The sequence below is a fragment of the Gallus gallus genome, chromosome 5 (assembly GCF_016699485.2).
Source record: "Gallus gallus isolate bGalGal1 chromosome 5, bGalGal1.mat.broiler.GRCg7b, whole genome shotgun sequence".
NCBI classification, from domain to species: Eukaryota; Metazoa; Chordata; class Aves; order Galliformes; family Phasianidae; genus Gallus; species Gallus gallus.
Window position 1 is genome coordinate 16,014,653 of NC_052536.1, and position 27,593 is coordinate 16,042,245.

Genomic DNA, 27,593 nt, shown 5'->3' on the forward strand with positions numbered 1-27,593 from the left:
GTGGGGACTTAAATTGACTTTTTATAACTTGCCTTTTGCCCTTTTCTTTTAAGCCTTTCAGGGATTCATGTTACATTTTTAAGATTTCTCTGAAACCAAGCATACTTGAAACATTTATATTAGAATTTAAGCCAAGATTCCCACCCAATTGGTTTGTCTCAAGAGCTGAAGACTTATTACAATGCCAAATAGAAGCTGCCCCCCCCCCCCAAAAAAAAAAAAAAAAGAAAAACAAAGCAAAAGCAACAAGCAGCCACCCACTAAGTCATAAAGCTAAACAGACAAAACAAAGGGGGAGAGGGAGGGAGAGAAAGGCGCTGAAATGAAGAGACTCGTTCAGTCTTGCAGGAAGCCAGGTTAAAAATAAAGAAAGAGAAGGAGCAACTCTTCCCAGCAAAGTATGGGAATAAGGGATGGGATTTGGCGAAAGTGCTGGGAGTTATCAGTGCAGGTGATTTAGTTCTTGTTTAGAGGGTCCTTTAATAAATACTTAATATTGGCTATGTTCCAACCGGTCTGTTTTGCTCTTTCCCCTTTTGTGTTCTCTCCTGCACTGACAAGATCATTTGTTTAATTTTTTCCTTGAAGAAGTTGGTCCTGTTCTTTAAAAACTGGATATTAAAATCTCATTTGACCTAGACAGGTTCTCTTTTCTCAGAACAAAGTGGGAGTCGTTCTTGTTCCTTGCTTACTCTTTCTGCTTTTGAGTGCATCTCTTAGATATAGAGAATCTGGATGTATCTGACATGCTTCCCCACCTCTCCTCCCTTTCTACCTACCCCACCTCAACAAACAAATGTCATTCTAGCACTTGCATACCAGGAGAGCAGGAGCTCTTTGAGTGAAGAGCAAGGCCTGCATCTGTCCCCATTCACAACTTAGCAGGCAGGTACAGTGATGATTATTTCTGTAACCTGCTAAAAGATCTGAGGCGATACTAATGGTCCATAGCCATATATGCAGACATCCCATGAAGCACGGGAGGGAGTTATGTGTTTAAAATAAATTTCCTACCAATTTATGGAAGAACTCTTGAATTATAAATGTTACCAAACCGTTGTCCCAGCTATGTGAAACCTACGTTCTTGCCTACTGAATGCTCAAGTTCCTGTCTTGAGGGAACAAGAGCCTTTCAATATTACAGAATGAGTATACCCCCTGTTTTATATTGGTGATCATCCTTATGAGTCAGAGATGGCATCTTCTGAAAGGCAGGTCCACTAGGTCTGCTGCTCTTCGAACTAGGCAGAACAGCAGCTGTGTAGTGTACAGCAGTCTGTCTCTGTGTCTTCCTCTTCTCTGCCACAGACAGACTCGCAAATTTATTGTTCTTAGATGTCTTTGACTCTGACACGCTAGTTTTGCTTTGCTTCTCTCCCTTGAAATCTGCTGTAACACAACATGTTCTCCATCCAGCTCTTTCTTTTACTCTGGTTGAGGTGATGATGTAGATCCTGCTCATGTTGAAAGTGACGACAAAAAAAACCAAAAGATCTTGTGGGTCTCAGAAGTCAAGGTGAGCACAGTCAGATCCTATAGTTCTGACTGGGCACTGCTTGCTGAACTGGCAGAAAGAAATCTGTCAACCAACCAGAGCCACAAGAAGCATGTACCTGCTGGCTCCCCTCAAAGGTGAAGCTAGCTAGGTCCCATCTGGAGCTCTTCCTGAGTCCTGTCTTGTATCTGTGCCTGTCTACAGATTGTTTTCATGTGACAAACTTGTTTCAAATGCACACACTGCAGGAATGATCCAAGTATGGCTCACACACACACACGCACACGTGTGACTGATTATTCTTAGTTTCTGAACACGAGTCAGCTTCTTCATTCCAAAATTTGGATGAGCTGAATATCACAGTGAAAGTTTATTATGTTATTGTATCAGTCTGTGTGAGAGTACAAGTCTGTTAGGTGGTCTTTGGCCTGCAGTTCTCAATTTAAATGTACTTGCTGGAAGGCTATGAGGTATGATGACTTTATGCTTTTGTAAGAAGGAAATCTGATGTAGATGTATATCACTTGGAGCACACATCACAGGTTAATTACCGATACTTGTGTTCTTTCTATAAACGGTGCTAAGTAGCGCTATATTAAGATGCAGCTAGTCGTAGGCTTTTTCTTGCAAGAGACAATGAGTACCTTAAAAATTGTATTTTAACCTTCTCTAGAGTATTTTACAAAGGAGTTGTTCAGTATTACTGGTGGAATGGTGTATTGAAATGAAACCCTTTCAGATAATTATAAATGAAGAAGAAACACACCTGAGGACCTAGCGTTTTAAAGGCCAGAATGAGGCCAGTCCTATCCCTGAAAATCTTGTATCCTTTCATTCTGTGCCTTCTACTGAATGGTACAGCAATCTTAAAGCTAAAAGTGCTGTGTGAGGTATTAGCTCAAAAGTATAGCTGGATCTAATGCAGGAATGCTGAGCCCTTTTTGGAACAGAGATAGAATGCCTCACAAGTGTTGGGGCCCTGAACACTGAGCCAAAGTTTAAATCTAACTATAGAAAAGAAGTTGAATATTTGTGTCCATGAAAACTGAAACCAAGTCTTTTTGCGGGCTTGCAAACTTGGTGGAGATTATACTGAAAAAAGCATTGTCGATTACTGAGTTTGCTAAATGAGCGATTATTATCATGTGGGGTTGGCAGAGATCTCTAGTAAAGCAGGGGCTCCACAGTTGGTTAATGTACTTCAGCTGGCACTGGGAGTCTTCTACCTAAAGCCCCATGGGAGGTAAGTTTCCTGAGAGGTGGAACTCGGCCAACATTCTCTGGAGCTGGACTTGACCCTTGAGTGAGATGCTGGAGGGAATGATTTATACACGTGGAGTATGAACGCAGCACAGTGTCTCATTTTGAATAGCTGATGTGCTTTTGAAGCAGACTACTTAAATGAAAAGGCAGAAGGTAGTTGAAATAGGCTGTCTAGCCTTTTTATGAGCTGCTTTCAGTGTTTTAAAGTTGGCTGGAGGAATGAGTAGAATGAGTTGTGTTATGCTGAGAAAGACTGTGTCTTGACTAAACAGTCAAAGAAAAGAATTTGTATGTTCAATGGATAAAGCTGACAGAGATCATGACAAGTGTATCTCACAAATTATAGTATGCTTGTTCATTTATGAAGGCAGGCTTTTTTTTTTGGGGGGGGGGGGGGGGGGAGGGCATCTGCATTGTCCACAAATGTTTGGATAAAGCAGGAGCGTAAGTCTTCAGTTTGGTTTGGGGAACAAGTTCTGTAGTGCAGTGTGTTGGGGGCCGTTCAAACGATGTTCTTATGTTAGGCATGCTCCACCCCACTCTCCCCAGTACAATTGTTTGCTTTTTCTTTTATAATTAAGATTACAGAGCACCCCAGTCTCCTGCTTTCTTTAATCACAAGCTCTAGGAAGGACAAAATCAGAGAATGCAAATTCTTTCCTAAAATTAATGTTACATAAATACTAAGAGGGGAATAGTGAAATATCTGTTACTTGTAAATATTTGTTAACCGAGGGTCTCTTACCTATCAAAACGTGAATCTGATACCCAGTGTTTCAAAGTAGAATTACAAGAGTAATCCAAGCCCCCACAGTACCCACTGAGACACAGCTTTTTTTTTTCCTCTTTGGTACCAGTCTGTCAAGAAATGGTGGTTCATTTCATCAGAGTGGCAAAACTACGTTTAGTTCACAGTATTTTTGGTATGAGGTGTCTTGATAGTCTGGCATATGGCGTGCAGATTTTCCCACTACATCAACAATTCCTCAGGTTTTTCTGATGCAATATAGAGTAAGCTTTTGAATTGAATGGAATCGTATAGATCTGACAAAATGGAAGCCTGTAGAAATATTTGATAATACCACCCAGGCGGTACTACTACTAAAAGGTTCATCAACTGGGACAAGCTTTGGTGCCGTGAGAGGAAATATTTCAAGAGTAAGTCTGTCACCTATTACAAATTTATTACTTGAAAATATGCTTACAAGCCCTGTCTTTCTAGATGCAGCTTCTGGCTATGTATGTATACGTACACCTATGGAGTAGTTAAAACCTACAGATGGCAAAACCAAATGGGAATTGTACATTGTTGGATTTCCAGGCATTTTTTAAAACATATGCATTGCTATCTGAAATATGAGGATTTTGGCTCTTACTGTGTAAAACTGTGTTTTAAAGGACTTCTTTGAATTTAGAAGGAGAAACTTCTAAGTTCTCTTAAAGAAATAATAATAGCAATAATAATTTTAAAAACCTGCACTTTGGCAGGTTTTTTTTTTCTTCACTTTTTCTCTTAATCTAATTAAATCAATCTAAAGTAAAAGAAAATTCAGAGTAGTTTTTTTCTGCTCTGGTTATGTTTGTGGCTTATTAACATAATTGCTCCAAAACTGGGATTGAAGTTTCTCGTTTTACAGCAGTGGTGTGGTTCACAGCTACCACCACTGCTGGCAGATTGTCGGTTTGCTATCCATTCCATGTGTGCTGGAGACTACAGCATAGAAGAACTTAAGGGTATAAGGTGGGGTGCAAATAGTGGAGGTGGGAAATGCTCATCTCTTTGTCTTTTTTAAAGAAACAATTAATAAAATGGCTTCACAGAACACTAATTTTTTTTGTGCAAATGCACAATGAATTTCCAGACAACTTACTTTCAGCTAAGGGATCACAATGTTGGCAGAAGGGGTTCACCAAACTGCAGAGGTACGTTGCACATAAAACACATTACTATGTTGTATTAATGTAATGTGGAAGTGACTGTGTCATTGATGTTACTACAGAAAAAGCCTCAAAAAAAAAAAAAAGAGAGAAAGAAAATATTATGTCTACTTCAATTTCTGTATGATTGTTCTGTGTAAGAAAGAAAAAATGTGAATATAGAATCCTTGGAGTTGGAAGGGGTCTTTAAAGGCCATCTGGTCCAACTCCCCTGCAATGAACAGGGACACCTACAGTAGATAGGAGCTCAGAGTCCCATCCAGCCTGACCATGGATGTCTCCAGGAACGGGGCACCCACCACCTCTCTGGGCAATCTGTGCCAGTGCCTCACTGCCCTTGTTGTACAAGTCTTTTTCCATATACCCAACCTAAATCTACCAGCTCCCTCAAAAAGACATTGATGATCATTATTTATCATTCTTTACTATGACCGTATCATTTAGGCAGTTGAGAATATCCATTAATTTTTGCAGGGCTGGATCTGGAATGCGGGAGAAAAGGTTTCCATGCTTGTGGTTCACTCTTCTTTTCTACCTACAGCTTTATGGTGTCTGTTCAGCTGGATTCTATTCACACAGGCCACCTGATAGCATACATCCCAGGACAGGCAGGAGTTTCTGATCTGTCACCTGAAATCGAGGCCTTCAGTGTTCTCTGAGAAAGATTGGTGGAAAAAAATCATAAGAGCGCTTTGCTTCAGGTCACAATTGAGTCAAGAACCTTCAAATGAGATTTACAGCAAAATACCGAGACTTGTTGAAGTCAGCACTGTAGCTGAGAAAGAACAGGAAAATAAATTAGTTTTTCTCTGAATTAAATCCTTGAGCTGGTTGACAGAACAGCCACAGAAATGTGTATACTGGCACAGAATGAAATGAGAACGAGCTGCGAAGGGTGGTGTGTAGGCGTGAGTTTTGGACCATCATTTCTAGTGGCTGTGTCAGTTTAAACTGATCACAAAACTACAGTGCAATTGTGTGGTTAAAATTCTATCCTCAGTTTATGTGTGTCTGTTGAGAAAAGTAAATGAGCATCCTAAGACTTCACTTTGGCTTAAATATTCTGAAGTTTGCGGAGACAAGTGTTTGCCTGGGAGAAGACTTAGGCCTTCTTACCGGGTACCTGTCAAACTATACTGGCTTTCATAGCTCTTAATTCTGAGCTACAAGCAAGAGGAAGATAAGATTGAAGAACTTTTTCTGAGGAAGCATCTCAAATGGTTTTGCACTGGTAGCAATGATGGCCAGGACAACCTGTTTCATGCCTGCATGTAGTTCTGAAAGAAACAAGGGACTTGGAAATCTATTAAACATTTCAAAGGATACTAACTTGGGAGGAAATAATACTATGTGAATTCCTATGCTTCCAACTTTTCTTGGCTTGAAATGTTTCTTTAATTTTTTACACACACAAAAAAAATGTTTGCAGCAAACATTCATTGATTATTTAATAGGAGCAGCTTCTGGATTCGTTTTCTAATAGAATTTGAATTTTTAATCTAACATTAGATATCTGATTGCTAAATGGACTCCTGTGAATACCTCTGCAACATCTTTCCGTTGTGCCCTTGACCTCTTTCCATTGCCAGGTGAACACTTCAGGATATGATGTTAACTAGAACTGTTGACATGAGCCCTGTTACAGGGAAGTTCTGTCTCTACTACCACCTCTAAACCCCATTTTATATTTTGTTAAAATAGTCCTCAGTGTATCAGACTTTGGTGGATCTATGAACCTGGGAGCATGGAGGCAATTTCTGAGCTGAAAATAGGCTTCTCTTTAATTTGTTGCTTTAAAGGTTAAATAAGTTTCTATGGCTTTCATTCTCTGTGCTGAAATGAACTGCTCTTTTCTGAAACCTTAGGCTGGGCAAGGCTGATGTCACTAGATTAGACTAAAATAAAGAAGTGAATAGTTCTTTCCTTTAGAAAGATCAGGAGTAATCCAGCCTTCCTCACAGAGTAGTTTAAATTATGGCATCCATCTCTCCAGAACAGATTAATGTTTTAGAGCAGTGGGAACTAGCCTTGCAGTTAAATTAGCTTGTGATCTCTATGAAATATTATCTAAATCCCTAATTGCATTTGTTTTAATGGATTAGGCCAGTGAAGAAGACCAAGTTTAAAAGGGCCTTACAGCTTGTTGCTGTTATGATTTATAATTTTGAGTCTGTGAAATCTCACTACTTTAGCGGGGTTAGAAGAAGGGTCTGTAATGTGTGTTGTATAAATCAGCTTTAGAATTAAATTTATTGACCATGTTTTGTTTGTAAATCTGAGTATCCATAGCTCAGGTTCTTGTTCAGAAGTAATCATTTTTTGATGATTCATTGCTTTTTTTTTTTCCTCTTTTTTTTTCTTTTTTCTTTTTTTTCTGGATAATAAAATGGTTACTTCAGGTATTTCATGTAGAGCTATAGATACATCTTTTTAAATTTTTGTAGGCAACTTACCAATGATTTCCTAAAGCTTCTTTTTTTTCTTGTTAGAAATTCCAGCAGGTTTAAGTAAGGCTTGAACATATGTTTCTGATTAATTTGTAAGCTTTCTGCAGGGAAAATTTGCGAGTAGACTAATAATATGACTGCAAATATTTTTGTTTAATTTAGAATGCACGCCTTATTGCTGTGTTAAAAAATAGAAGGCAAACAAAAACCAACAGTGTTATGCCATGTATAAGCAAGTGCACAGTTGAGATTATGCCTTTGTGTTATGTTGGTAGGTAAAAGTGGCATCCAAGTTGAATGCTGTTGTGCTTGCTGCTGTCGATGCATTTAATTTTTTAGATGAGTTCTTTTTAAATTCTGGTTTGTGTAAATTAGTTCTAGTCTTTGATATTCTACAATAATTGCATTTTTCTGCAATTCTCCCTTTTCCAAGGGGGTATGATTTTAAACCGAGACAGGGGAGGTTTAGGTTAGATATTAGGAAGAAGTTTTTCACACAGAGAGTGGTGACGCACTGGAGCAGGTTGCCCTAGGAGGCTGTGGATTCCCCATCCCTGCAGGCATTCAAAGCCAGGCTGGATGTGGCTCTGGGCAGCCTGGCCTGATGGTTGGCAACCCTGCACATAGCAGGGGGTTTGAAACTCGATGATCATTTTGGTCCTTTTCAGCCCAGGCTGCTCTATGATTCATTCTATGATTCTTTTTTTTTTTTTTTTTTTTTCATTTATCTGTGTTAGAAGTATTGTGAACCAGAAGTGCCCCATCCAGTCTAGATGTGAGCTCTGCCTGCTGCTAAGAGAAACAGCTTTGGGTTTACGTTCATTGGGTACAACCCCTGTCTTGTTGCTGGTCACCAGCCTGCCCCCCTGTTCCTCTTGGGGGTGGACGTTATTTGGAGAAGGAAAAAGCTCAAGATGGCATTTTGAGTAGACTAATATTTCTCAACCAATTGCTCGTGGAGCTCTCATTGTCTCTAAATAAGTTATTTAAAAGAGAGAAATAGGAGTACTACATTTAACTTTTAACACTAGCTTGAAATGAAGTAGAAATTACCATGGTAACACTAAAGAAGAAGGCACGTCTTTTCTTTAGAAAGGTTGACCAGAACTGATGCTATCAACTTCAGTGCAAGTTAAAGTCTGGCTGTTATTCTTGACATCCCTTTGACTTCCTCAAGAATAATGCTTGGATACTTCAGTTGCTTATTGATTTTCTTTTGGACTCAAAAGCTTGCCACAAATTATTTCTCATATCAAGCTTATTATTTTAAGTCCTTCCTTCATGTTGTGTGTATATAGGTTATAAATGTGTCAGTAGAAGTGCTACGTGCTTCTCTCATGTAACTAGTGATAGGACACGAGGGAATGGACTCAAGATGTGCTAGGGGAGATTCAGGCTGGACGTTAGGAAGCACTGCTTTTCTGAAAAGAGTGGTCAGATACTGGAATGGGCTGCCCAGAGAGGTGGCACTGACCCCGGAGGTGTTCAAGGAATGTTTAGATGTGTTGAGGGATGTGGTCCAGTGAGAACTACTGGTGATAGGTGGACTGTTGGAGTAGATGATCTGGTAGGTCTTTTCCAACCTTGATGATTCTGTGATTCTATGCTAAATATTTATATCATGTGCTATTTCCATGGACTTCTGAGTATCTATAATAGAGTTGAGGAGGTGATTGGTTTTACTGAGGAGGGGGTAAAAATATTACAAGACTATTCAATTCACTTTGGAGGAGAGGGAGATGAGGAGAAAAGCAAACAAAGAGCAAGGTGTGTATTTCTTGTTAATTTAAAACCTATATATTCTTCCCATTTTCCAGACTAGTTAACTAAAGTTGGAGAGGAATATTGTTCTCATAACAGATGTTAGCTACAGAGTTGCTGGAGGCCCCTCTAAACAACTTACAGGGTGCTCAATGTTTCAAAATTAAAAAGTTTGTTTACAGAAGGTAAGATTTCCCTGCAGTGTATTAAATAAGCAACTTCCACCTAAAAATCCAATTGAAATACCAATTCAGTAAAACATCTGTGCTTTAGGTTCTAGCCACCAGTTGCCATAAATTAGTTTTGAGTATGTTTGCATTTAACTTTTTCCCCTTTTAAGGAGCTAGGCATGCCATAATGTTCTTGCTTAGCACAGAACAGTTGCAGAATTTACCAGCTGCCCCTTTAACTGTTTGATATCCTGTAAGCAAGACTAAGTTCTGGAAATGTCAGGCTGTTGTAACAGTGCTTCGTATGGAGAACATTAGCTGTTCCTAGATCAGATTCATAAAACATAAACAGGTTCAAGATTACAATCACGCTAACACCACCTTCCCAACAAGAAGAAATTTATCTATTCATCGGTGTCTGTAGGAGCTTATTACATGTGCTTGTGTTTTGTAAAGTCTGTCTGAAAATGCAATACTCTCTGCGGAACTGAAAAAGTATTGTCCTAGGAGACGTCATTGAAGATCATCGGGTATGGTGGTAATTTAGTATGAAAAGTACGAACAGATCTACTCTGCAAATAAACAGCCACTTTACATGCTGATATCTTCAGCACAGGTATAGGAATATGTTTTGTTTATATAATTCCCAGTCAAAATGGGAGATGACTAGAAGTTACTAAAGACTGTATTTTTTGTAATGTAAAGTTGTACTGTGTTGTATTTGCCTTCTTTGTAGGTAGTTTCTGGGATTTTTTGTTTTGTTTTTTAACAGGTTGCTAATTAACATTTTATATTTATTTGACAATATAGATTTATATGAGACAGAAGAAATGGATAGGGTGAAACCATTCTGTATGAGATGACGTTGCGTAGTCAGAATGAAATGAACTTTGTTGATAGCTGTATCTTTGTATGATGCTCTTAATATAGACTCTGCCTTATAGTTTTAGATCCTTACTCATGTATGGATCTCAGGATTGGAGGCACTTTTGAGAGCTGTCCTGAGACAGGCTTTTATTATTATTGTGCACCAACTACTTTTTGTTCTTCTGTGTGCCGGCGTGGCTCTTTGAAGACAGTTGGCCATTACTGCTGTGCTTCAGCTTTGTGAAGGTGCTTGTGAGGGAAGGCTGTCAAAAAGAGTCATGAGATTTGATAATCCTACTTGTAATCCTCTTTATTGAACATCTCAAAGTGGCTTTTGTGTTACAAGTGAAAATCTGACCCAGGTGTAGCCACGGAGAAGTATCTTCTCCCGCTGCTTCCTCAGCAAGCTAAAATGATCTGTAGTGAAAAATGTCTTAGAGGAAAGAGTCTGTATGTAAAGGATGGTACTGTGTTGCTACCTGCGTTTGCAAATTGTGGACTGCAAATCTGCAAACTTTGTCTGTGTGTAGATGGCCAGATAGATCTGTTGTCCAACTGTCCACCGACCTTTTTTGATACATAGGTTCTGGGACTGTCTGCCTTACTTCTATTCTCTTTTCTGCTTGCCAGTGTCTGCCAACATGTGCCTGGCATTAAACCTCTTCAGAATAAAAGAGGAGGAGTCCACTTTTATCCTGAAGCATTGATGAAAGGTGGTTCTACTTCAGCTGTTGGAAATGTTAACGAACGGCTTAAACCCAGCTGAATATAGACTGTGGTACAGACTGCTCACAGCTGCTTTACTCTTCTCTTTTGGAGGCAGGCTTTTTGACCCTCTGGAGTTTTTAATTTCTCTCCTTTGTCTTTTTCTCTCGTGTTGGCTGCCACCCACATGGTTTTTCCTTCAGGTTCTTTCTCTAGCTGGAAAGACTGGGCATAATTCCCTTGAGATGCCTTCTTAGGGTCTTCTGGAGAGAATTGTCGGAAGCCATTCAAGGAACTTTCTTTTCCCACAGGCTAAAATCATACACTGAGAAAAGAGTCGTAGACCTGCAATACTACCAACCTAGTAATATGGCAGTCATGGTGTTTTATCAGTGCCAACCTTCTATGTCTGCTTACTGCTCACAGGGATTTAGCTCATCCCGAGCACTGTTTTCCATTTGTCTCAGCTTTGTAGCAATTGAATAGATTTTGTCTTAATGAATTAGATATAGGAGCAAGGTGTCTGAGTTCCCTTTGTTGTTCTGTCAGAAGACATTCTGTATATATGCTGAATAGTTGTTGTTTTTCTCAGATGCATCTGAAATATAACTCGACTACATGAATCACACTGATGTGTAGAATTTAATTGCATTGTTTACTTTAATCTTCTTCAAAGAGCCAAGAGCTTTTGAGTGTTATATTTGGAAATGTTAAGTCGCTTTGCATACATTGCAGCAGCATCATAAAAAAAAACACACTTTATCACCTCACCGTGCTTTTGTGTGTAATTCAGTTCATTAAGGCGTTTGATGTTGATTTTGTTTTGCCCACCACAGGTTTTGGCTGAGCTTTGTGATGCCTCATTAAGAGATTCGTTATTGAAGTCTGGGGACTAATCAGGGGCTTCTAGCGTGGGTCTGTTCAAGGGGACCTTTCAGTGTTTCGTGTGGAAAGCTTAGCAGATTTTAGCATTGCATTTGTCCTTTGACCTAAGTCAAAAATCCATTGATCAGTTATTGAAAGAGGATGAAAACTCTTTAAGTAGGAAAAAAATACCCTCTCTCCTCTGCCTTTAAGGTGTGTTGAAGAAAAGTTGTGCATAATAATGGGAAAAATGCTCCGTAACAGCTTCCCTTTGGCTGCAGTTGGCAGGCTGCACGCAATAAATGATGAGATAATAGGATATTTTATGAGCTGTGCAGTTTTACTGGAATGAGTTGTGCTTCTGGCCTTACTGTGAGGGCTGTTCATAGGGCTTTTTTTCCTGTGTCCTCGTGGTTTAAGTTAATGCTCTGGAATGGAGATGAGTCTCTGGAAAGATGGATAACAGCAAAATCCAAAGGCACTGTGCCTCTACCTTCAGTGAACTGCTTGACCTGTCTGCTGCTGCCAGACAGTCTAGTTAGCACTTGGTTAGTTAATGCTTCGTGCCCACTGCCATGCATTGGCTACCAGGAAGGGTCTGCAGCCCATCACACCGCCCCTCCAGGTCAGAGCTGCACTTTGCATTGAAGGAAAGCCTGCTGGGATCCACAGGCATTCAGCTGACACGATGGGGAGCGGGAGTGGTCTGACAGAGGAAATGCTTGTTCCATCTCCTTCTTAGCCAAAGTGTGAGCCATTAAACGTTTGTTTGCTGTCCGATTCCACCTTTTTGATCTCCGTTTCTTCTATGCTTAATCAGGAGGACTAGATTGCCTAACAGGCTTTCTTGTGGTGCTTTCAGTAGTGAGCATGGCAGGTGTGCACAGATATAAATTAATAGGAAAAAAGTACGTTTCTGTATCCTTGGATCACATCAGAGCCTGGTGTATTTGGTCAACAGCTCTGGTGCTTGAACTATACTCGTACTGCCTATATCTGTAAAAGTAATCAGAAATGAGCTGGTTTGAGCATCATCCTGCTGATGCACTACTGTGTTTGTGAGGGAGATGTCTTATTTACGGGACGATGCACCAGTTTGGCTCTGGCACCTGAGTATGCGTGATGAACTTTTGAACCTGCAGTACAGCCTGTGGGATTGATACTGTTCTAAATATGTGAGCATTTGGGGTTTGCCTGGACATGATGTAATGAGATAATTGCAGAACCATTTGGCTTTTAACCGCAGACATAACCTTTTTTTTAATGTACTTTATTTAGCTTTAAAATAAAAAGGCATTAATCTTAAGTCTCTGCTGCTTCATTGTGTAATGGATTGGATGACATGAAACTCCTCCGAAACTTAGTTTTAAAGAATGTCAGTGTTATTTTTAAGTGTCTCCAGCAGGAGGCTTTCTGTCTGGAAGGAGTCCTGAAGACGTCGTCTGTGCTATAGCAGTGCAAAATGAGCTGTTACAGCAGTGATTTCTTTTGTGTGCTGTGTGGTTAAATACAGAGTGCAGCAGCTGACTGCTTACCTCTGCTGCTGCACTGGTGGTATATGGGAGATCTAAGGGTGTTCCACGTGTGCTAGCATTTATCATTTTTTTCAGCTATAATTCATCTAGTAGAATCGGTGACTGTGTATTATTTGTATTTCTTTGATGCGGAAATGTTGTTCCCCAAAACCTGTATAATCAGAAGTGCACGTCACTTTCACCATTTTGTAAACTATTGCAAGAGTGACTGTAATAAGAACAGTGAGCTTCAATCTGAAGGTTTGTTGTTGTTATTTGGATACCTACCACAGGTGTGAATGCACGTTAAGTCAAATACTAATTTAATAAGATATGATTATCACTAATCACATACAAAAAATAAATTGTGTGCACCCGTTGTCCACCAGGCATGGGCAGAGCCTTACAACTTACTGTTTTTTTAATATCTATACAAAATTGTGGTAAAACTGTTGATTTTGACTGACCACTAGATTGTTAGACATCTAATGGATTAATATTACATTGCCTTTGGATAGTGGGATGTTTTTAGTACAAAATAAATATTGCTTAGACACTTAACTGTTTACAAGTTAGGGAAATACAGAGTTGAAATGACCGCACTGGTCTTCACATCTTTAAAGGAGAACAGAAGTGTTGTACAGGGAAGCCAACTTAATTACCTACAAAGTACAAGTTTAATATTTTGATTCTGAATAAAGAAATAATGAAAAGACAGTAAAGAGAAGATTGCTTAAATTTCTACCTCAGCCACAGGTAAAGCATAGCCTAGGTTAAAGCACAGCAGTTGTCCACCTATGAAGCATTTCTAGCAGAAGATGGAAGCGCGAGTCATGTTGGAAAAGGAAATTATAGTCTTTTGAACTAAATATGGTACAGAACTTGATGCTGTCTGCAGTGAAAATTTTCACTTAGAACTTATTTTTTCCTTTTTTTTCACGTGTCTCACAGGTCATAAATGTTGATGGAACAATGAGGAAAACCCTCTTAGAAGATAAACTTCCACATATATTTGGGTTCACGCTGCTGGGTGATTACATCTACTGGACTGACTGGCAGAGGCGAAGCATTGAAAGAGTTCATAAGATAAGGGCTAGCAGAGACATTATTATTGATCAGCTGCCAGACTTGATGGGCCTTAAAGCAACAAGCGTTACCAAAGTTTTTGGTAAGTGTGATCAGTCATAGGGTGAGTCTAAAGTAGTTTCTAGAAGCCCTTGCATTCACTAAGCATCTATTCATCACTTGTAATGAGAATAACTATGGTCTTTAGTGTTTGAAACATTTTAAAGGAAACCTGCACTTGTTTTTTATACAGTTGGGAAAAGAGAGTGTTGTAAAAAAAAGAAATTTGGGCTTCCAATTTTATAATGATATTCAGCGTAAGTCCTCTGTAGCTTCCACCACAGTCTGAATTTTTGTGAGAAGAATTTTATTCCTGGCTCTGATCTCTAGAATTTGTGGTACTCACAGGATTGCACCATTTTCTGTTGCCCTTTTCCAGTACCAAGTCCCAGTGTTCTTCCATTGGCAGAATACATTTTACTACATGGAATGATAGAGGCAGAGTTAGTGGCTATTACAGAGATAACTGAATGCAAATGGCACTCTAATTTTTAACATCTCAGCAATTAAATCTCGCCCTGAGTGATTAACTCTCATTCATGTGGAACTCTTCATTTTACTATTGAAGGACTGTCAAGTCTTCAGATTGTAACTTGGTCTAAGTTGACGTAAGTCTGTATGCCTTAAAAAGGGAAAACCAAAAGCTGGGTGAGAGTGATCTTGGAGATATTTTTGTGATAGCATGTCTTTAGCTAAATCCCTGGTTCCAACTGATGGAGAAAGACACTCTTTCTTTTGATCCTTACTTTTCCCTCCTTATTCCTGCACTGCCTTGTCATGGTCGTTGACTTGAACAAAGTAAATGAGAGATTGTAGTGATTGAACAGCTGGGAAAGAGCTGCAGTTACCCAGTTCTTTTCTCATTATTTTGTATCATGGGACTCAGACACATTTTTAAAACTGATGATTTCAAAGAGGTATAAAGATGGAGTTCTGGACCAAAAATAGCTAGGCTGAATGTGGGTAATTGCTTGCTTTCAATAAAGGAACTAGCCTTTGGGGAAGCTGTAAAATATCTTTGTGGCAGTTCTTCATATATAGGAAGGGGATGGGACCAGCCTTCTACTGCCTGGCTAGAGGAAAAGAACCAGTTTTGAATGGATCTATTAACAGTCCATAAGGTTAACTTATTTTGAAAATTTATAGTTGCACTACATTTTCACTCAGCTTTACCCCTCCTCTTCCCCCATCTCCATAATACACCAATATCTGTTTTGTTTTGTTTTTAAGGAACTAATCCATGCGCAGAGAACAACGGAGGCTGCAGCCATCTGTGTTTCTTTACACCCCAGGAGACCAGGTGTGCCTGTCCCATTGGCCTTGAGCTGTTGAGTGACATGAAGACTTGCATCATTCCTGAAGCCTTCTTAGTTTTCACAAGCAGAGCAGCAATTCATAGGATTTCCCTTGAAACCAATAATAACGATGTTGCTATTCCTCTTACTGGAGTCAAGGAGGCATCTGCTCTGGATTTTGATGTTTCTGATAACAGAATCTATTGGACTGATGTTAGTTTGAAGGTATTACTGACATGTGAATTCCCTGAATATAAAGCCACAGAGCAGTTTCTTTGATCTAACAAAGGTCTCTGTTACATGATCTATCCTGCAGTTGCTAATGTTGTCGTTGAATTGCATCCAAGGAGACTCTTGGAGATGAAGACAGTTGCATTGTTGAATGCACAGTTGGGTGACAGGCATGTTCCCATTTCAAATAAAAATCCAAAGTGATGTCTGCTCATGCTGAATGCTGAAGTCTTGGTTGCTGCATATGCTGCATCCATGTATTTGTTAATTGTAGAAATGCTGTTTGCATGTTATGTAGTAAGCTTGGTAACCCCCCCCACCCCCAAGCTTTCTACCACCTTCCAATTTTGATTTGAAAGATAACCCTACTTAATATTTGCTTCTGGCAAGTGAACTTTGTATTGGTTGCTGTAAGCCCAAGGCTCCAGCTTGGCACAGAATAGGCCAGGGAACTTGTCTGGTTTTCCCCGTGTCATGTTAACTGCCCCCTGCTCGCTCCTATCTCTTCTTAAGTCCTCGTTGTTCTCTAGCAGTTTGAAATTCTCTTCTCATGTGTTTGGTTCATATCCAGGTGAGTGCTGAAGTGAACATTGTGTTCTTTGTCAGTGCTACTTTTTGAAGTGAATTAAGTAATGGTAGAAAACAGCGCATTCGCTTCACTGGAACTGAATTTCTCTGTGTAGCCTCTTAATAAGTTTTCCAAGAACAGTTGTAGTTGTCTTGCCAAGGTACCTAAACCATAATAGGAAAAAGATCACTTGCAGGGCTAGTTTACATAGCTCTCTAAGACTAACGACGGTTGTGCTTCAGTGCTAAAAGTACTGATGTGGATACCTTTACTCTAGGAACAGTGCCAATATAACAAATTAGTGTGCTACAGACATGATTACTAAATAAATCTCAGGCAATCATGTGGAAAGCTGAGGCTGTGGTTGTCTTAACCATTGGTAGTGGAAAATGCATTACTTCAGCAGCATCGTTCAGATCCTAGTCTGATTCTGTGTAGCACTGGGCAACATTTTACTTGTATGTGGCCTCTTAAGTTATCCATCATACTGTACTTTCACATACATATTGCATACGTTTCAGCATATCTGAGTTTCCGTTTCCCCCATCCTTCCACCTTCTGCATCTTGGCAGCAGGTAGTGTAACTTACGAGGGCTCCTTCTGTTTCCATACTGTTCTCCTTGATGATTACTGCACCCCTAATCTCCTATAGCCTCTGGTTATGTGAGGACTCATTTTCAAAAGAGTATTATACTTTTTCTGAGATGTGGCGTACACATGTAAAAATACAAATTTTGACATTTGCCTTTAAAAATATAAAACATTTCTTAGTGCTAAGATGCTACCAAAAGTAGATAATCATGCACTGATTCTGGGTTTTCCCAGTGGTGTATCTGGAGGTTGTTTCGTTGTTGGGAGTGGCTTATTTATGCATATACAGTCCTTGCCCTATGACTTATTTTGCTGACTGTATAGAACTAAAATACAGATGGGATCAGCAAATTTGCTGAAGGTGACCGATTGTGAGAAAAAATTAATTGATTTTGCTGAATTTGTGACTTATTCCTTCAACTTAAAACATTATAGAGAATTAAATACTTCAACGTGTGTGTATATATGTGTGTATACATATATATATATGTGTGTGTGTGTACAAACAGGAGAGAGGAAGAAGGGTCAAGGAAGAATCTGCAGATACATTGTGCTTTCTAGAAGTCATGTCCGTTTAAGGCATCTTGGAACGGTCATAAGAAACCCATTAACCTTTCTGAAAATTCAAGACTTTTTATCCTGTCAACTGTTATATATTTTTCTTTTTTACAACAGATATTTATTTTTAAAAAGTAACACCAATGGATTGTTTTTTGTTTTTTTGTTTTGTTTGTTGTTTTTTTTTAACTAAACTCTTTGTAAGCTAAATTTCTTAATAATCACTTTTTATCTTGGTGGAGTATCCATAAATGCTTAAATATTTTTACGCAATTGTTTTCCAGACCATAAGTCGAGCTTTTATGAATGGGAGCTCTGTTGAACACGTGATTGAATTTGGGCTAGATTACCCTGAGGGAATGGCTGTAGACTGGATGGGAAAGAACCTCTACTGGGCAGATACTGGAACTAATCGAATTGAGGTAGCCCGCCTGGATGGACAGTATAGGCAGGTCCTTGTGTGGAAGGACTTGGACAACCCAAGGTCTTTGGCTCTTGATCCTACTAAAGGGTAAGGGATAGTGTTGTTTTTCTAAGTTTTGTTTCTTTCTACTTGTATGTGACAATGTGTTTGGCAGACCATTTCTTCAGGGTCGTAAAAAATGTGATAAAGGCTTGTAAGCTCCAGAACCCCGAAGGTCACAATGAAAAGTTGAGAATTGTTAATCATATTTTTCCTTCTTTCTTTCTTTTTTTTTTTTAAGTGCTTTACTGTATGCTAATTAACTGCTCATAACCACATGGTTATTCCCAATTTTTTTTTTCTTTTTTAAGCTAATTTAGAAAACAGAGCTGAACTCAATCTCATGAAGTTGTATCATATTGTTCCACTTCTCATTCCAGGTATATGTACTGGACAGAATGGGGAGGTAAACCTAGGATCGTTCGAGCATATATGGATGGAACAAACAGCATCACTTTGGTGGATAAAGTGGGTCGAGCCAATGACCTCACAATTGATTATGCAGACCAACGGCTGTATTGGACTGACTTAGACACCAGCATGATCGAGTCATCAAATATGCTAGGTAATCTGCTATTAGATTGCATCACAGAATGATTTACATCAAGTATAGAAGTTTGCAGTGGCCACAGTAAAGCAACTGAATAGAGTTATAGAGTGTTTTAGTTGAATCCTTTGAATTATCGTCTCCATAATAAGCTGTTAAATCACCTATCTTTTTCCCTAAGATGTTGAGTTTATTACATTCATTAGACTTAAAACCTGCGTGTGACTAATTGGTGGTAAGTAGTAATTGGAAAAAGTTGAAATAACGTGATTAATGTTAAATCTGCATGTATATCTTGTGTATTTTTATATTTTCCATTAGCATTCCATTAGGTATTCATTAATTACTTGCATGTGGTGTGCTATGGTTTAGTAAACTTTCATGTTGAAATCAACATAATAATTAACTGAATGAAAGGGGATAATTTTTTTATTATTATTTATTTTTTTTTTTTTGCAGCTGACATAGAGCTTTTATATCCTTTAACTGTTCTATAATTATAAAGTAGTCTTCAAGGTGTTAGGTGAGGCAGATTTAGGTTCATGTATGAGAAAACAGAGGTTATGTAAGCTTCCAAGTACCACTCAGTGAATCCGTGGTAGAATCAGAGGTGGAATCCAGAAGCTTGTGACTTGACATCATACGTTCCATTTCCAAGGAGAGGCCTTTGTTAGATGGAAATCAGCACCTCTGATATCCCAAAGTAAAAAACAAGGCTGATGAGTACAACATACTTACACCAATATTTAAGGAAACTCAGACAGGATTGTTGTAGCAATGCTCTGGTTGATGACATGCACTATTTCCCTGCAACCCATTTATTTTTACTTTTATATCTTCCATGAAAAGCTACCAGTGGAATGAGGTTTTTTTTTTTTAAGGTTTCATTATGAGCCCATATATCTTCTGAGTAAGGGGAACCTACTACAAGGATTGATGTGCTTTTATCTGGAGATCTTATGCTTTAGTTCAGAGAGAGAGAGAAGGAGGAAACCTGGAAAAAGAACTGCTCATGTGAGAAAGTCTTTTTTCCACATTTTGAGTGAACTTAACTAGAAACTAGAATTGAACTGAATTAACTTACTAGAAACTGGATAGAACTAGAGCTGTGTCAGCATTTTTACTTACCCTTTGCAATTTCTTGTGGTTTTGTACACAAATACTGAGCTACAGGTCTTCAATTTTAGCTGATGACCTTAAATATGTTGAGTTACTTTGATAGTTTCTTGGCAGACTGCTGTGTGTCCAAGAAAAAGAAGTATTAGAAGGAATCACACATTATTCTGGTGATTACTATATGTCAGTTTTGACTTATGTGTACGTTGTCTTGATCTGCAGGTACAGTAGAACACTGATGTTTATTCAAAAGACGGTGTTAGAAATGGATGTTTAGAGCAAGGATGTTCTAAAAAGCCAAAACAAAAAAAAAAAAAAAACACAACAATTAAAGCTCAGGAGAACAGAGCCATGCAGTTCTGGATTCCAAGGCTAGTGGCGTCTTTGCATCGCTTGCATATGTGGCTTTGGGATAAGTTCTGCTGAATGAATGCTGCTACTTAGAAATTGCATTAAGGTTGCTTCTTTTTCTAGAGTTTTGGTGGGGGCTTTTTTCCATCCAGTGTATGATCTGTCAGAGCTCTCGCTAAAATTCTGTATTTACATGGAGAGACGAAGTTGCTGGAGGCGAATTTGGACTAGAAGCTGTTTGTGGTATTGAGAAGAAACGTAATATTCAAACAATCTGTGGTAAATTAAACAAGTTTTTAAGCAGAACCTATAGTTAACATTAGTTGGGGTGAGAAGGGGTGCTGAAGCTAACAAAGCTGTGTGCTTGTATTTTTAGTTAGCAGGTTCTAAAGACTTGGGTAGGCTGAGCAAGTGGACTCAGCAATTTAAGGCAGTGTTGTTAGACTAGGATTGAAAATCGTGCTCTGTAGAATGTGGTATTGGATACTTGTGGGGGTAAGGGACTACAGTACTGATAAAGGCTTCATCTTTATAAAAAGTGGCAGATTCATGGAAGTTCGTGTTTGAAAATGTTTAGGGGATTTATTTATATTAAGACTTTGGTAGTGGATCTCTGGCAGACGCTGCCTGATGCTCTAGAGGTATTAAATCTGTTTTGAATCTTGCTAACTGAGCCACCAAGTGTGACAGTGTTGGGATTTCTGCCAAACAAACGGTTTCAAAATCACTTTAGGTTTCTGTGTGTTGAATTGCACTGCAAATGATTTGTTTCTTGAGTAAAATGCTGTAATTTCTCTTTGTTGGTTCTCTGTGAATCTCAGGTTTGGTATTTATTGCTGTTGTGCATATTGATTTTGTTGTTGATCTGAGTGATTCTTGGAGCTGATAGTGTTCTTGAATGTGCTTTTCAGTATCTAATTGGGGTGTTACGCATAAGAAATAGAGCAGTATTTATTGAAATGGCAATATACTGTCACAATTTCAAATTGCTCCATAGCCAAGAGGTTATCAGGATAAGGTTTTTAAATGCAAATACATAGGTTACTTGTTCAGCAGGTACTGCTTAATAATGAATCCCATGATAATGACTGAGTTTTGTTTTAAAAAAGAAAAGACTTTTTTTTATTGTTCATCGGGGCATATTTGCTGCATCATGGCCTTATACTTCATTTCATGACCTGAGAATTGTGCTTTACTTGATTTTTGTTACTTTTGCAGGACAGGAACGAGAAATCATAGCAGATGATCTACCTCATCCATTTGGATTGACCCAGTACAGTGACTACATCTACTGGACAGACTGGAATCTTCACAGTATAGAAAGAGCAGACAAGACCAGTGGGAAGAACAGGACACTTATTCAGGGCCATCTGGATTTTGTGATGGATATATTGGTCTTCCATTCTTCACGTCAGGATGGCTTGAATGATTGTGTGCAAAATAATGGTCATTGTGGTCACTTGTGCCTTGCCATACCAAATGGATTTAGATGTGGCTGTGCTGCTCACTATACCTTGGATCCCAACAGCAGGAACTGCAGTTGTAAGTTTTTTTTGTTTGCTACAGTGTTCTTCATTGCTTCTGGTTGCCAGGTGCTTGTGATCACTTTCAGCATAGAACGCACTAGGCAGCTCAGCAGCACCCAGATACTTGCTCACTAACCCACAGCACAGGGGAATAGGATCAGTCAGAAAAGGTGAATGTGAGAAAATTCTAGTTAAATGGGAAGACAGACTCCATAACTCCAGATGCTTCTCACTTCTTCCTCCTTTCCCCACTTTTTTTGCTGAGCATGACATCGTATGGGGTGGTACATCCCTTTGGTCTGTTTGGGTCAGCTGTCCTTGCAGTGTCCCTACCCAGCGTCTTGTGCAGCCCTGCCTGATGGGCTGTGGTGGGGCAACGTGAGCAGCAGAAAAGGCCTCGAGGCTGTGTAAGCACTGCTCACCAGTGACTAAATTGTAGGTGTGTTATCAACACTGTTCTGATCAGAAATCCAAAACATAGGACTGCACGAGCTGTTATGAAGAAAATTGTCTCAGTCGAAACCAGTACAGTCTCCACCCCTTATTCCATACACTGTCATGCTCAGGTCCTGTGCTATCCAATACATTCTCATTAACCACAACCTCCGTTCTCATCCTTTGATTCTCATACACAGATATTATTCCCTTAGTCTGTAACTCCCTTAACCTGTTCTGCACAGCCTTACCCATGGGCTGTGGTCCTTTCAGGGGCATATTTGCTGCATCATGGCCTTATCTGTGGTTACAGATGCTATGGGATATACCTGCTTCAGACTTATCCATGTGTAGAAATGCTTTGGGTGCACAATTCTGTGATTCCCATGTAGGCTTATCCACAGGTCACAGTCCCTCTGACTTGAATTCACGCTGTAATTCCAGTCTGCCCAGTACAGCAGCGATGCAACAGCAGTAGTTCCCTGGCCATCTGCCAGCCCGGGCTCATGTCCATAGCTATTATCAAACTGTTTCCAGGCGCAGTAGAGTAAGATGATAAGGAGTGCAGCAAACAACAAAAATGCAAGCGGCAGCCACTAACGAGTGCTCCCAATACGCAGTAAGCAAGCAAGTTCTGGGGCGTGAACAGGGCCTGCCAGTTAGTAGCTGAACAATCATAAATATAGTCTAACGCACTCCAGTCAAATCTGCTATTATCTCAAACTCTTCATGCTTCATTCTGGGTGCCAGGAAGGACAGTTGTAGGTTAAATCTGGTAGGCAGCTGAGCACAATGCAGCTGCTCACTCATTCCCCATTCCTTGGGGTGTCAACAAGAGTTGTACTTCAGCACCAACCACTTCCAAAGGAGCTCAAACTCCTTTATACACTGCCGATATCTCTTATTTGGAGTACAGCAGGCCTCGCATTCTCTGTAACCCCAACTCTAAAAGCTTGGGGGTTGACCTGAAGTCTCTCCTGCTGCTTTCTTCCAGTGGGGCCATTCTCACCGGCTGCTGTGTAGAGCGCATTTTTTTTTATATCTCATGCTGCTTGGCTGGCCAAAGGGACACTGTATGAACTGTCTCCCTTTTAATTTATTCAGGGGCTTGTTGTTGCTCTGGGCCCCATTTGAAATTGTACTTTCAGGACACTTGGTATGAGAGGGTTTACAATCAGACTGATTTGGAATATGCATTCTCCAAAAATCCACAGTGCAAAAGAAAGCTTGTGTTTCCTTTTTGCTAGTTGGTGGAGACATCACTGTTATTTCACTGATCACAACCATAGGGATCTGACAACTTTGGTTTTGCTGTTTTATTCCTAGAAACTGGGTGTCCTGTGCAGGTCCCTTGATCTTACTTTGTTTCATGTCAAAACTGACTTTCAAGAGAATTTGGACTATTTTCTTCCTTTTCTCAAAAGTTTATTTAGTTTTCAATGTGAATATGGTTGTCCATTTGAGATTTTATCCTAAGTGTTCTTTGTCTTTTGTGTGTTGGTTTCTAACAGTATGTTTGACCACGAGTCACATTTTCTTATGCCTTCTGTTTTGTCTTGTTCCAGCTCCTACCAGTTTCCTGTTGTTTAGCCAGAAATCTGCCATCAGCCGAATGATACCTGATGATCAGCAGAGTCCAGATATCATCCTGCCTATGCATGGTCTAAGGAATGTGAAGGCTATTGATTATGATCCCTTAGATAAATTGATTTACTGGGTAGATGGGCGTCAGAATATTATAAAAAGAGCCAAAGATGATGGCACTCAGGCAAGTTTGCATGGTCTATATAATTTTGTGTGGGTCGTTCTCTGCACTTTATAACTTTCCCCTCCTGTCCCTTCCACCAAAGAATCATTAGTCTAAACTTTATTCTTGCCAACACTTATTCACATATATTCTGTTTATCTGTGAAAATTACAGAGGGCTTTCAGGATTGTGATTTTAATGTGTAAGCAAAGTAGTATAATAGAATATAGTACATCATATGTATCTGAAACTACAAGCCTTGAACTGTGATGTTTAGCTAAGTGTGGGCAATGAAGTAAGGGAGATGCACTATCTGAATTATGTTCAAGAAAAATCAGTATTGTTCGTGCCAGTTGTGTGATCATATTGTCATCATTGTAAAGCTCTCGCAAAATGAAGACTTTCTCTATCCAAGCTGTAGTTAAATCCTGATTGAGTATACAACTGACTGTTGTGTCAGATAGGGATAGGCTTATTCACGTGCTTCATTGTTCTATTGGGTTGGGTGCATGATTGTTTTGGGCTAGCTATTCACACAACAGTAGAAAGGAGTGTGCTGTTCTTTTGGGCAGTGTTCTGCGTATGTTAGCATAGCTTAACTCCCAGGACAGGATAAACAGATCATTTAAAAGCTACAGTTTGAATAAGAACACAAAAGGAAATGGAGAATGGGCAACATATATTTTCCTTGTTCTGAGCAGCTATCTAAACAATATAATATGATTTCAGTGGAACTGGGCTGGCCTCATGTACATCTGGGGAATCGGTGGTTTTACAGTACCCTTTAAAGAAATAGATTGTGATTTTACTTTTTGGCCATCTCTTTTTTAGACTGGGAGGAGGTCTCTTAGTATAAGCAGCTAGCTGGGTTGTGGATGAATTTTGAAGTGTTTATTTTGCTTTTTTGGATTACGCTAGGTGCTAATTGTTGCAGTCTGTCTTCTCTTTGGTACTTGCTAGGTGCAAATTGCAATGGAGATTCATTGCTTTGCACTGCTCTGCTTTCCACTAAGCTGGTCAGATAGCTTTGAAGACACTGATCCCCTGCAAATTTTGACTTCCCAATTTTCACTAACGATTTTTACTGAATTTTGGTAATTCATGCTTCTTGCAGATGATGCATATTACATTCATACGTGGGTAATGTTACTCTCAATTTCAAATAAAAGAATTATCAGTATTTCTAGGCATGCTGTCAAGCAGAAGCAGGGATAAAGATTTGAATAGAAAAAGAAAGCATTATATTGCTATGTGGAGCTTGGTGGATTAGAACAGAATTATTGAAATATGACTTTCTTAAGTAGTGTTGTTTTGAGTGACTCATTTGGCTTAAGCTGAGTATGGAATAGTATGTTCATCTTTCTAGACCCATGCAACCTTTTTCTGCTGCTGTTTTCATTTTTGCATGGGGAATGCCCTATTAGGACACTTGAAGAAGCCACCACTTCCCCCTGACCTTTATCATCTGACTGGTAGCATTCATCTTTGAAAAGTAGTTAGATGTTGTGAGTCCTGCCAGCACTGTTAGTGTCCCAGTGGCCCTGGGATTAGCAGTACATTAGTGAGGTGTCTGTAATGTTAAAGAAACAGCAGAAGCGTAGTTTTCCTTTAAGGACTCTTGGTACATTCCAGTGTTCTTCATAGGAGTAAAGCACTGAAGTGCATGTTGGATATGTAGTATATAGAGAGTAGCTACTAGGTTAATTAGATTTGGAGGCAGGCTGTGGGGGAGTTGAGGGTAATGGTTCCTGGAACTTGACAATAATGTTAGATTCTGTAAGGAACTTATGAAGACACGAGGGTTAAGGCAAAGTAATGTTTTTAGTACGATTGTGAGGCAGATCTGTGGCCATCTGATGTGTGAGCAAACATAACTGGGTTTCATTGGAAGATCTGAGAAATTGGAACTTGGAAGAAAACGCAGGTCTTAAATTGTACTACAAGTAATACAGGAAGGAGCCTTTAGGAGGAGATTCAGATATATTCAGCTGGCTGGGTAACAGTACACATCTTGCCAGAAGACTGTCCTGTTTGTTCTGCTGTTTTGTTCAAGATTGTTGTGTGCAAACATTCACTATTGTTTTCTTCCATCTCCTGCTAATTAATTCTACTTATAGGAGGCCCCACGACTGCTTTCTGGAGAGTTTTGCATAGTCTTTTGCGTTTTGTTCAGATGTTTTTACTCACATCCACAGTTTGAACCATGTATTTTTTACTTATGCTTTATCACAGTTATTTTATTTGGTGTTTCCTTGTGGTCTTAGGCTTTTCTGGATGCTCATATGGGTAAACGGTGCTTTTTGTACAGAGTTCTTATGGAGCAGTTACTGGAAATCATTCTCTAAATGCTGTCTTGCAGCCTTTTACTGTCATGAGCTCTCCAAACCAAAGCCAGAACCCAGAGAAGCAGCCACATGACCTCAGCATTGATATATACAGCCATACCTTGTATTGGACCTGTGAGGCCACAAATTCTGTCAACGTTCACAGGCTGAATGGCGAGTCAATAGGGATGGTGCTGCGAGGTGACCACGACAAGCCCAGAGCCATTGTAGTGAATGCAGAGCGGGGGTGAGATTCCTTTCTTGTACCTCATACAGAGCACATTTGGGATGTGTGTCAGCTGTGTGTGCTGATATTTAAATGCCAGTTTACTGGTAGATGGCTTACCATGTGTTTGACAGATGTTGAATGACAATATGTCATAGCCATGTGGATGCAATAATACCCAGAGACTCTATCTGGAACATCTGTGGGACTGTTTTTTTGTACAGTGCTCAGTGTACTCTTCGCAGTTCAAAAGCTGCTGTGGGGAGAGGGGGATTAGAGGAAAGATGCTAATCTCATTGGGACTAACTCACTTGGCCATGCTTTGTGTTTATAAAAGCTTTTCTGCTTTCTCCGTTAAAATGGGAGTATAGCTTTGTTGGTCTCTTAAACACCCAGCTTTTCTATTCCAAGTTTTTTAATTAACTTAAAGATAAACCTGCTTTTAAATTAAAAGAGGTAAAAATGGTGGAGAGACTGTGTTGAACACAGTGGCTACCTAGGAGGGATGAATTAGTGATCTCTGTCCTGAATTTGTCCTGCCTTAGTTCCAGAAATCCTTCCCTCCAGCTCACCATTGGCTCTGTGTTCTGACTGCTGCCACTCTTCATTTACATCATCATGAATGGCTGTGCAGTAGTGTAATCTATGGTACTGGGGAATTTTGCCCTGAAGAAATAGTGGAAATGTCTCAATATGCCAGTTAGCAAATGTTTGGGGCTCTGCAGCTGGTTAGATCTGGATCTTTGCTGTGGGGAGCAACAGCCACCATAGTCATCCCTGTGAAAGCTGTTCACACTTATGGTTTCAGAACCCATGTGCAAATGTGAGCTGCTTCCCCTGAGTTCTGAAGCTCTCACCTAAGCAGCTCCTGCCTTTGTTCTCAGGTACATGTATTTCACCAACATGCAAGAGCGAGCTCCCAAGATTGAACGTGCAGCCCTTGATGGCACAGAGAGGGAAGTGCTTTTCACAACTGGGTTGATCCGACCAGTAGCACTGGTGATTGACAACAAACTCGGAAAGCTTTTCTGGGTGGACGCAGATCTGAAGCGCATCGAAAGCTGTGACTTGTCAGGTATGTGGTATGCAATTAAATATTTGGAGCAGCATGTGCATATGTACAGGACGTTATTCCCTCTTTGATACTGACCCCAATAGCTTCTACAGTTGCCATTTCTGTGCAGGCAGTCACAGCTAACAATTACTGGTGGGCTTCTTTGATGTGATTGGAATAAACGTGTCTGTAATGATTGCCACTCTCCAAGAGGGACATTTGACTTTTTATATCTTTTGATATCTTGTAACTCATGCAAGATCAGATTTAAATAGGTGTTACCCATCACAGAACCTCTGAATTGCTCCCTCCTTTTATTTTCCTGTGATTTAAAAAGTTGGTGTAACTCTTAAAAAAAAGAAAAATTGAAGAGTTTACAGGCAACTATATTAAGGTAGCTTGAAGAACAAAT

The 27,593-nt window shown here is 39.6% G+C and overlaps 1 protein-coding gene across 2 annotated transcripts in view; it reads left to right on the forward strand.

Moving 5' to 3' along the window:
* LRP5 (LDL receptor related protein 5) overlaps positions 1-27,593 on the forward strand; it is a 134,355-nt gene that overhangs the window by 88,500 nt on the left and 18,262 nt on the right. For both annotated transcript variants that reach the window (NM_001012897.2, XM_040700872.2), the window contains exons 8-15: positions 13,976-14,192; positions 15,380-15,669; positions 17,677-17,903; positions 18,236-18,420; positions 21,088-21,411; positions 23,396-23,598; positions 25,937-26,148; positions 27,012-27,202. In NM_001012897.2, the coding sequence (NP_001012915.1) occupies positions 13,976-14,192; positions 15,380-15,669; positions 17,677-17,903; positions 18,236-18,420; positions 21,088-21,411; positions 23,396-23,598; positions 25,937-26,148; positions 27,012-27,202 (1,849 nt within the window). The remainder of the gene's footprint in view (positions 1-13,975; positions 14,193-15,379; positions 15,670-17,676; positions 17,904-18,235; positions 18,421-21,087; positions 21,412-23,395; positions 23,599-25,936; positions 26,149-27,011; positions 27,203-27,593) is intronic.